The following is a 10,000-nucleotide window of genomic DNA, read 5'->3' on the forward strand; positions in this document are numbered from 1 at the left end:
AATGCTTGTGTGTGTGTGTTTTACCTGTAATGCTTGTGTGTGTGCGTGTGTGTGTGTGTTACCTGTAATACTTGTGTGTGTGTGTGTGTGTGTGTTACACAGTGTTACCCATGTGTTGTAGTACTTGAGTCCGAGTCATTTGAACTTGGACTCAGACTCGTCGATGACTTGACTTTTTTTGTAATATATCATAAGGCTATAATTGTAGCTATAATTGTAGTATGTCATTAGGCTATAATTTGCTATATGATTTTAATATCTAAATTATTTGTAATAATTGTTTTAGTGCAAGGGAATGTTAGGCTACTGCTTCGTCATTGTCATACATCGCAAGTCATGTCATGTTCATATGCAAAGCAAACTAACGTTAACTTTAACACCAAAATGCCTGGAGACATGGCCGTCGCCATTTCAATGTAGTATTGCCAGGCAATATTAGTTCTCATACATGACATGACATGACATTACCTAAGATTACACTCAGCCTAGGCTACACATCACACACTGCTGCTGGATAGCTGATCATCGTGACTTGGTGAACAGTGTTTTTCCTGACTGACGCGAGAAGCGAGGTTCCATTCATTCATTTTCATTTGCGGCGTGCCCTGCCGTGCTTCTGTCTGTTAATTTGCAGAAGGCTATTATCGGATCGAAAGAAAAATAAACTAAACGTTTTCCTGATCAAGATATAGCATATAGAAGCATAACATTAAATTGCCTAGTAGAGTGTCCATATAGAGTGTCAATGTAGGCCTACGTGTCTGCGCAAGTGAAACTGACAAACTGAACCTCGTGTGGGTAGGCCAGAAACAACTATATTTAAAACCACGAATGAAGTGGATTACTGTTACTGTTCAAACAAGCGATTTGACAGCCTAATCCACTGCACGAAAAAAAAAAAGGAAATAGCAACTTGTTCTATTTCTAACAGGTGAATATCGTAGCAAATAGTAGCCTATGGCAGTGTTTCTCAAAGTGTGGTCCGGGGACCACTGGTGGTCCGCAAGCTAGCCCAAGTGGTCCGTGAGCAGACGTGGTAAAATATAATATAGATGAGTTGTTTGCAATATTGAACCAAGTTGTATGTAAATCCAAACATTTCTGCAACACTGCCTATATAAGGCATGGCAGTTTAAATCATATAAATTCTCTGACACAATAAGCAAGGTGCAAAGACAATCAGTGAGTAGGCCTATTGTGTAATTTACTGTTGAAGTAGGTCTACTTTTTTTTTTTTAGCTAGGTGGTCCGTGAGGCTATTTTTATTGATTAAGTGGTCCTTGGTCTGAAAAAGTTTGAGAAACACTGGCCTATGGCGATGGCAGCTTAAAAAAAACATTTAGGCTATATTTCACTCACCTCGCTGAAATGAACGTAGAATGTGACCTGTTACGCAAAGAAATTAATTAGGCAGATGATCTGCATCTCCGTTAACCGAAAGCTAGTTTTCATGCAGTTGCAGGTAGCCAGTGTTCACGTCACGGGAGTCAGAAAGAAGCTACCAAAACGGGCCCTGTTTCTGTCCATCCCAAAACTGCTCTAAAATTGTGTCGGCTATTTAACAGCCAGAATTGTAATGCCCGGGGAGGCCCTTTTATGATTCACACTACCTCTTACAAAATAGGCATACAACAACGTCCATCTAGCTCTTGTGAAGTATACACTTCTACAACACTTTCTACAGAGTACAATTGTCAGCAGTCAGTAATACAGCATAATGTGACTTAATGGCCTGTGTGATTTGTGTGTGTGTGTGTGTGTGTGTGTGTGTGTGTGTATGTGTGTGTGTGTTCCCTGTAATGCTTGTGTGTGTGTGTGTGTGTGTGTGTGTGTGTGTGTGTGTTACCTGTAATGCTTGTGTGTGTGTGTGTGTGTGTGTGTGTTACCTGTAATGCTTGTGTGATGACTTGAGTAGCCTTCTCCAGGTTGATGCAGGCTTGCTTGTGTCTCATCTGAGTGGTCTGTGTTAACAGTTATATTGGAGCATTTATTAAATACACTTCAACAGTCTCTTGACTAGTGTGTGTGTGTGTGTGTGTGTGTGTGTGTGTTTTACCTGCTAGTGATTGTGCAAATGTGTGCTCATTAAAGTGTGTCTGTGTGTGTTACCTGTAATACTTGTATGATGACTTGAGTAGCGTTCTCCAGGTCCATGCAGGCTTGCTTGTGATCCAGCGTATCAATATGCTGGGTAATGTCACCCTTCTACACAGAGAGAGAGAGAGAGAGAGAGAGAGAGAGAGAGAGAGAGAGAGAAGAGAGAGACTTATTCAACAATTAAATAATTGTTCAGATTCGGATAAAAAACATGCTAATAATACATCCACAACCTAAAATACAAGGATCTAAAGCATATGGAGGGAGGTATGATACCCCACTGCTCATCAGTGGTCAGGTCGGCCATGTTTTTCCTATGACTGTGAGGACAGAACAGGCCAGTGAAACCAGTTGTTTTAGATCAAGGGCATTATCAATCTAATTCAATGACATTAGTATAGTAGTATTATCTACAATGCATCTAATTTATGTTATATTATTTTTACAATTGTAGTATGTTTTCCCAGAAGTTTTCAACTCTGGCTTATTTAATATTTTCCTCTGTTTATCTATCAGTTACCATGTGCTGCGTCGTGACTTTTACTTTGAAAAGCTGCCCGACGAAAAGGCAGAAAGCATGGGAAGAGAGACGCGGTTGTACCTTGGGATGCATGAATATGATCTTAATTGCAACAATTTTGCCTTTTATTGCATTTAATTACAGTTAATATATTTTCACACCTAAATACAAATATGAACATCACACTTTGTGAGTAGTTTGTTCAGCGTTGATTGAGATAGAGACTTGAATTTCTGGCGAATATCTAATTTCAAGCTAACTTAACCACGGTTTGGTGGATCTGTTTCGCTGTTTCAGGTTTGAATCTAGGTTGATATTTGCAGAAATATAAAATGTTTATGTTAACATGACCCGAGTGGCTGTATTGTAGTGCTCACTCACGACATTATGTGGAATGCCACTGGAAAGTGTCAATATGTTTTGCGAATGTCTGTGATCAGATCTGTTGCTCCTGTGGCGCACGAACGAGCAGACGCCAGTTGGTGTAGTCGGGACACCAAAATACCCAGGCGGATGAAACGCAGGCTACGTGGTCCGGTGGGCTCTTACGAGCTGGGACATTGTCGACGGGAAAACCCGACAGCTTGACGTAGTCTAATGAAAGCTAACTCCAACTCACATTCGTGTTGACATCTCTCCGGTGTCTCGTAGTGTGTTGCGACTTCAAGCCCACAATACAAGAAGGAAAGCTCTGCAGCGTGTCTTCTTCCTGTTTTTGCATGGTGCTTTGCAGCCTATGGATTTTAAAATGGAAAAAGGGAAACCTGCAAGAGCACAAAAATAGGCTATCGATTCTCGTCAACCTTTCTTATGATGTAAAAAAAAAATCCTTCCACATAGCTGTACACTCGTCGTTTGGCATGAGTCATTAACAACAATAGGATACTGGTTTATCTAACTTTACCTGCATATAGTAGTTTGAAAATTGTAAATCGTAATACGCGTGTGATTTGTTATGATGTTCTTCCTCACTCAGATCGTGCACCCTGCTTCACCGAATGACGAAAGATTCGGTCGCGCTTACAGTTGTACCGCCCTCTCGCGTACGGGATGATAAATCAGATTTTTCTGATACACAAGGCACTGCATTCTGTATGGACACAAATGTTCGGTGATGTGATGACATCTTTGCAAAGTAAGGTGATGTGATTCAATGACAGGAAAAACACAGTTCTTTTGAGTGTCTTTCTCGTAATTTTGCAACTTTAGCTAGACGTTATACATACTCGAAAAGATATGCACAAAAAAACGTGTATTTGTATACACAAATATGACAAATATATAAAGTAATTTGTAGCCTACAAATATGCATGTGTGTAAAATAAGCTATTTTTGACATTTGCCTAAATATGTTTGGCTTTGTGTGTGGGAGCCTGGGAGGCGTGGGATTCTGCAATTTGTGCATCGAATTTGTGGATCGCATATGGATTTGTGGGTGATGTAATATTGAGACATTCTCAATTTTGTTTAAGGCCTCTTTTTTTTTTGTCAAAGTTCACAAGCCCAAAGCTCAAGAACTAAACCATGTAGGCACTCAAATTTGACATGCTGGTACATAAATATGAATAGAATGTTGCAAAATGCCTGATGAGCTGAACCACTTCTATGGCCGCTATGACGACAAGGAGGTGGCCATCAAAAGGCTGCGGTCTCTGCAGATCACCAGGCCCTCACACTCTCCACCACGGATGTGTGTGCGGCACTGAGCAGGACAGGACTGAGCAGTCCACATTGGGAGTTTTTTATATATGTTATATATATTACACACTACGAAGCACGTAACATATATATATATGTCTATATGTTACGTGCTTTGTAGTATACCCCCCACAGGACAGGACTGAGCAGTCCACATTGGGAGTTTTTTATATATGTTATATATATTACACACTACGAAGCACGTAACATATATATATATGTCTATATGTTACGTGCTTCATAGTATACCCCCCACAGGACAGGACTGAGCAGTCCACATTGGGAGTGTTTTCATTATCAAACGTTGGACGGATGGTGCGCGTTCATGGATGATAGGATGGTGCGTTGGGCACCCGCCCATATCACTGCGCTCTTAAAATAAGATATAAACAACTCGCCATGGACTTCTGACCAGGTTTCTTTAGGTCAGGTGGCGTAATGTGTTTTAGATAGTGTACGATAGCGATTTTTAAACAATGTGCCAGACCACGCCTTAGGTTGTTAATTACCACACCCCTTGGCACATTGTTTAAAAAAAGAGACGTGTAAAATACGAAAACAAACTTTGCGCGTAAATAATAACGAGTTTCCCGCCATGCACTAGAGTCTAAACCCGTGGGGTTTTTTTCCAGTGATGTACCCCCTGTACCCCCCACCCCCCCTTTTTTTTCAGCCAAGTACCCCCTAACCTGCGCGAATTACCGCTAGGCTTCAACCACGACTCCATCTTTTGAGTTTTGACAGTGATTGATAGGTGATAGGGTGGCATTTGACAGATTGGGTTGAACCATCCTGGTATGGGGGGACTCTTGAGTTTTTAGGATAATGAAATTGAATAGCCTACTGAAATATAAAATTCATTTTATGAACTTATATTTTCCTGAAATATTTATTAAATAATTGTTTTTAAAGTATTTTTGCATGGATTCTACTTTTTAAATATATGTATATTTTAAAATCTCACGTACCCCCTGAAGTGCCTTCACGCACCCCCAGGGGTACGCATACCACCATTTGAGAACCACTGGTCTAAATAGAAGCCTCCTCTGCTTGTCATTGAGGTAGTAAATGCAGTGTTGAAGACATTTATTTACAGTGATAGAATAACATTTCCACACTCAAAGTAACTCTCATGATGAAGGTTAAAGTAATTTTAGCATCTGATTTGATCTGAATATGAGTGTCATAGTTTTAACCAGCAAGTCTTTTCTTCCAATCAATTCTGGCGAATTCAAGAAATTATGTTTTGTAAGATCAGATGATGATGATGATCGTCTCTTAATTGCGTGCATGTGCACTCTGGTTCACCCTGAGTTCTGGTTCCTAGGTAAACACTCTTTGTCAATTCAGCATTTGTCCTGCTTGATTCAAATGTGCACTTTCTGATGGGTCTTAAGTTGTGAGCTACGATGGAAACTCTTCCCACATGTAGAACACTGATATGGCTTTACTCCGGTGTGAACTTCTTGATGTACAATGAGATGTGAGCTACGACTGAAACTCTTCCCACATGTAGTGCACGGATATGGCTTTTCTCCTGTATGCATGCGTTTATGTCTGGTGACCTCTGACTTAGTCCTGAAAGTCTTTCCACATGTAGGGCACTCATATGACTTTTCTCCTGTGTGGATCCTCTGGTGTGCCTTGAGATTGGATATTTGACTAAAGGCCTTCCCACAGTCACTGCACTGATATGGCTTTTCCCCAGTATGTATCCTCTGGTGAGTCTTGAGATGATTCATTCTAGTGAAGGTCTTCCCGCACTGAGGACATGGATAGAGCTTTTCTCCATGATGGGGTTGTTCTTTTGTCTCCTGTGTGTTGACTTCTTGATCATTTGCAACAAAAGGACAAGAAAACATTTTAAAACATAATTCAAAGAAATATAATAAAATATATTACTGTAATGACTTTTTTATTAAAGAATTCCACAATTAGTAACTTACTTGTAAGAGAAGAGTCTTTGTGGCCACCTTCTCTTGAATCAGATAGTTCTTTCTGTTCAATTTCCACCAATGTAGACTGTTCGTCACAGTCAACCCTGGGGTTTTCTTTTACTTTCTTAACGGCAAACAGGTATTCTGGTAGGAAATCATCAAACTCTTCTTGTTTTATCTCCTTTACTGGCTTAGGCAGCGGTGTTGGCTCAGTATATCCTGATGTTTCAGACTTCAGTTCTGTGTTCTAAAACAAATCCAGTCAAACATTACATTTGAATCACATTTGGCATTTACAATTACAATTGAACGATGACATATAAACAAGTGCAGATAAGGAATTACAATTAATACAATGACCCACTAGGTTCTAACTAAATCAGTGAGCCTTTAAGATGCAAAATTAGAATGATAGGTGATATCAGTAATAGATACAGATAATGCAAGCACCGAGATTATTGCTAGGGTAGACATGGTGGTTGCTATGCCTAATAAAGCAGTTGCTATGCTTGTTGCTAGGGTAATAATGTTGATTGCTATGGTGGTTGCTAATTGACATTAATGTTGTGATTGGTAGGGTGTTGCTAGGGGAAATTAGATAGTTGCTAGGGTAATCATAGTGGTCATATTGGTTGCTAGAGTAAGTTGGTGCCATTCAAACACTGTTGCGTAAGTCTTGTAAAGGACACTTGCAGGGCTTAAAGGGGAAAAAATCTTGAGCCTAAAAGACCCCCCCCCCCCAATGGGAAATGTAGACCTGCAATCTATAGGCCAAGAGCTGGTAATCATATAAGGTTGTATCAGCGATTGCAGGCCTAAAAAAAAGACCCAAACATAAATGATCACATTCATCTAATCTTTTCTAACGATCCGCTAGCTGCCCGCCCCATAAGCAGGCCGTCAAAAAAACGCGTCTCTGTAAGCAACCTAGGCAACCGAGATCTGCACACAAAAACAATTGCTAACAACGAGTGTTGCCAACCACTCAAAGGCAAAATAAAGTGTTGCAACCAATAACCAACGAGATGCGCATTCAGGAGTTTCAATTGCATGAGAGAGGGGGAGGGAGTAGCGAGCTAACACTGTTTTGTTTGAACGTCAATAGAAGTGACGTTACCCCGTCATCGCTGATACGACCTTTAATACTGTTGTATTACTCTAGTACTATTGTGCACATGCCAATATGAAGCAGTCGATGCTTTCAATGAAATCCCTTTTCACAGTACTAAAATCCTTTCATTGTGCTGTGCTTTTCACAACGAGTACTAATGAACAGGTATGATAAGGGATCAGATTCCAAAAAGAATTAAATAAATTCAAGATGGCGGCGAACGGTTAACTTCCAGAGGGTACTGTCAGTATAAATCACACACGCAGTCTTTCATTGAGCCTCGTTCTGCCCTGCTCTCCTTTGCATGTACAGTACTCTCCACAATAATTGTCACCTCTGCTAAAGCTGACCAAAAAGAGGAATATAGAATCTTTTGGAAATTGATCTTAATGCAAGTAAGTAAAAAGTAAAAAGAAATTAGGAAATATCCAACCTTTAAGGACACCATTTTTTTTTGTGAATGAATAAAATAAATATTCTCTTTAAAATACAGGGGTCATAAGCATTGGCATCCCTATGTTAAATTCCCATAGAGGCAAGCAGATCTTTATTTTTAAAGGCTAGTTATTTCATGGGTCCAGGATACTGTGCACCCTGATAAAGTTCCCTTGGCCTTTGTAATTAAAATAGCCCCACATCATCACATACCCTTAACCATACCTAGAGCTTGGCATGGTTTTATATTTATGCTCATTGAGCTCAATGCAAATCAAACCAGCTAATAGGCCCTGCCCCGCTCTCTCTCATAACAGACCTGCTGCCCTTCTTCTGCATGTACATTTAATAAAACATTGAGTTGTTGAAGGATTGTTGTTGGCACATAGAAACCTTGCATAAGGTTACCCAAGCCAGCTCCCACCACAAATAAAATCCAATTCTGTGGGAAACACTGTTAGTCATGACTTTCAGAAAACAATTTTCCACTATGACGTTTTGCGGCTGTTGTGCTTTTACAATGTTAGCCTGAATGTCGTGACGATTACTGATCATGTAAAAATGTTGCCACTGAAAATCCAGCCTAACACTGGGCTATGTGTTTTCCAGCCTAACACTGCAGCCTAACACTGGGCTATGTGTTTTCCAGCCTAACACTGGGCTATGTGTTTTCCAGCCTAACACTGGGCTATGTGTTTTCCAGCCTAACACTGCAGCCTAACACTGGGCTATGTGTTTTCCAGCCTAACACTGCAGCCTAACACTGGGCTATGTGTTTTCCAGCCTAACACTGCAGCCTAACACTGGGCTATGTGTTTTCCAGCCTAACACTGGGCTATGTGTTTTCCAGCCTAACACTGGGCTATGTGTTTTCCAGCCTAACACTGCAGCCTAACACTGGGCTATGTGTTTTCCAGCCTAACACTGGGCTATGTGTTTTCCAGCCTAACACTGCAGCCTAACACTGGGCTATGTGTTTTCCAGCCTAACACTGGGCTATGTGTTTTCCAGCCTAACACTGCAGCCTAACACTGGGCTATGTGTTTTCCAGCCTAACACTGGGCTATGTGTTTTCCAGCCTAACACTGCAGCCTAACACTGGGCTATGTGTTTTCCAGCCTAACACTGCAGCCTAACACTGGGCTATGTGTTTTCCAGCCTAACACTGGGCTATGTGTTTTCCAGCCTAACACTGGGCTATGTGTTTTCCAGCCTAACACTGGGCTATGTGTTTTCCAGCCTAACACTGGGCTATGTGTTTTCCAGTCTGGCGAGATATTTAATGGTCATTGATGCAGGCTGCTGTAGCCTAAATTAGACTGATCACCATTTAATACCATTTATGCTGGCTGGCTGTAAATGAAGCAGGATTTGAGTTTACTGTGGTAAATGTTCTTTCAATATTGTTCTATCATCGTGGAAAAGACAGGGATCAACGTCAGAGGTTGACACTGAGTCAGTTAAGTTACGTTAATGTTGGCAGAAGGATTGAACATGATTGTATGTGCAGATATCCTCTATTAGAATAAACTTTAGCTAGCTAGCAACAGTTACAGCTAAACAATCTCTTGAGGTGGTTAATGTTATTTTCATTAGGGTATCAAGTAGCCTATGCCTGGCTTGATAACGTCATTTGTTTTAGTCTGAAAACGTTCAGTTTGTTAACGACAATGACTTGGTGCCGAAGTGTCAGATGTGGACTATTAGTAGCAGACGCGAGATCAGTTGTATTGTTTTTTAATCAGGGCAGCAGTTTTCAGATTACATTATGTGCTTACATAATTGCAAACGGGTTCTCTTAGTTAGCCTTTTAAAATGATATCAGATTAGTAAACAGAATGTGCCTTTGGAACATTGGATGAATGGTTGCTGATAATGAGCAATGTAGATATTGCATTAAAGATCAGCCATTTCCTTTCTACAACAGTCAAAGAGTCTTTTGACCGGTAGTGTACATGTGCAGTTTTGTCTGTATATGTTTGTCTGTGAACACAAGGTCAAACCACCCTGTCATGATACCACATCTCTAAAGTCTCAAGGTCAAACCACCCTGTCATGATACCACATCTCTAAAGTCTCAAGGTCAAACCACCCTGTCATGATACCACATCTCTAAAGTCTCAAGCAAAAGAGAAGGTTTGCCGGTGTGCGTGCGCTCGTGCACGGTCAGGCTTCTACGTGTACGACTTGCCGCACTGGAGT

At 40.7% G+C, this 10,000-nt stretch overlaps 2 protein-coding genes and 1 long non-coding RNA gene across 13 annotated transcripts in view; 1 reads left to right on the top strand and 2 right to left on the bottom strand.

Moving 5' to 3' along the window:
* The window catches only part of LOC121718815 (zinc finger BED domain-containing protein 4-like), a 55,423-nt gene extending 51,793 nt beyond the window's left edge, over window positions 1-3,630 (bottom strand). The window contains exons 1-4 of one of the 2 annotated variants that reach the window (XM_042104087.1): window positions 3,522-3,630; window positions 3,237-3,381; window positions 2,110-2,205; window positions 1,887-1,961 (exon numbers count right to left, since the gene is read on the bottom strand). In XM_042104087.1, the coding sequence (XP_041960021.1) occupies window positions 1,887-1,961; window positions 2,110-2,205; window positions 3,237-3,338 (273 nt within the window). In that variant the 5' untranslated portion in view covers window positions 3,339-3,381; window positions 3,522-3,630. Of the gene's footprint in view, window positions 1-1,886; window positions 1,962-2,109; window positions 2,206-3,236 lie in introns of both variants that reach the window. The other variant, XM_042104088.1, reaches the window with a different exon arrangement.
* The window catches only part of LOC121718788 (NACHT, LRR and PYD domains-containing protein 3-like), a 1,510,793-nt gene that overhangs the window by 779,579 nt on the left and 721,214 nt on the right, over window positions 1-10,000 (bottom strand). The gene's annotated exons all lie outside the window — the stretch shown is intronic.
* Window positions 1-10,000, top strand: part of LOC121719082 — a 530,903-nt gene that overhangs the window by 389,826 nt on the left and 131,077 nt on the right. The gene's annotated exons all lie outside the window — the stretch shown is intronic.

The sequence above is a fragment of the Alosa sapidissima genome, chromosome 9 (genome assembly GCF_018492685.1).
Source record: "Alosa sapidissima isolate fAloSap1 chromosome 9, fAloSap1.pri, whole genome shotgun sequence".
Classification (NCBI taxonomy): Eukaryota; Metazoa; Chordata; class Actinopteri; order Clupeiformes; family Clupeidae; genus Alosa; species Alosa sapidissima.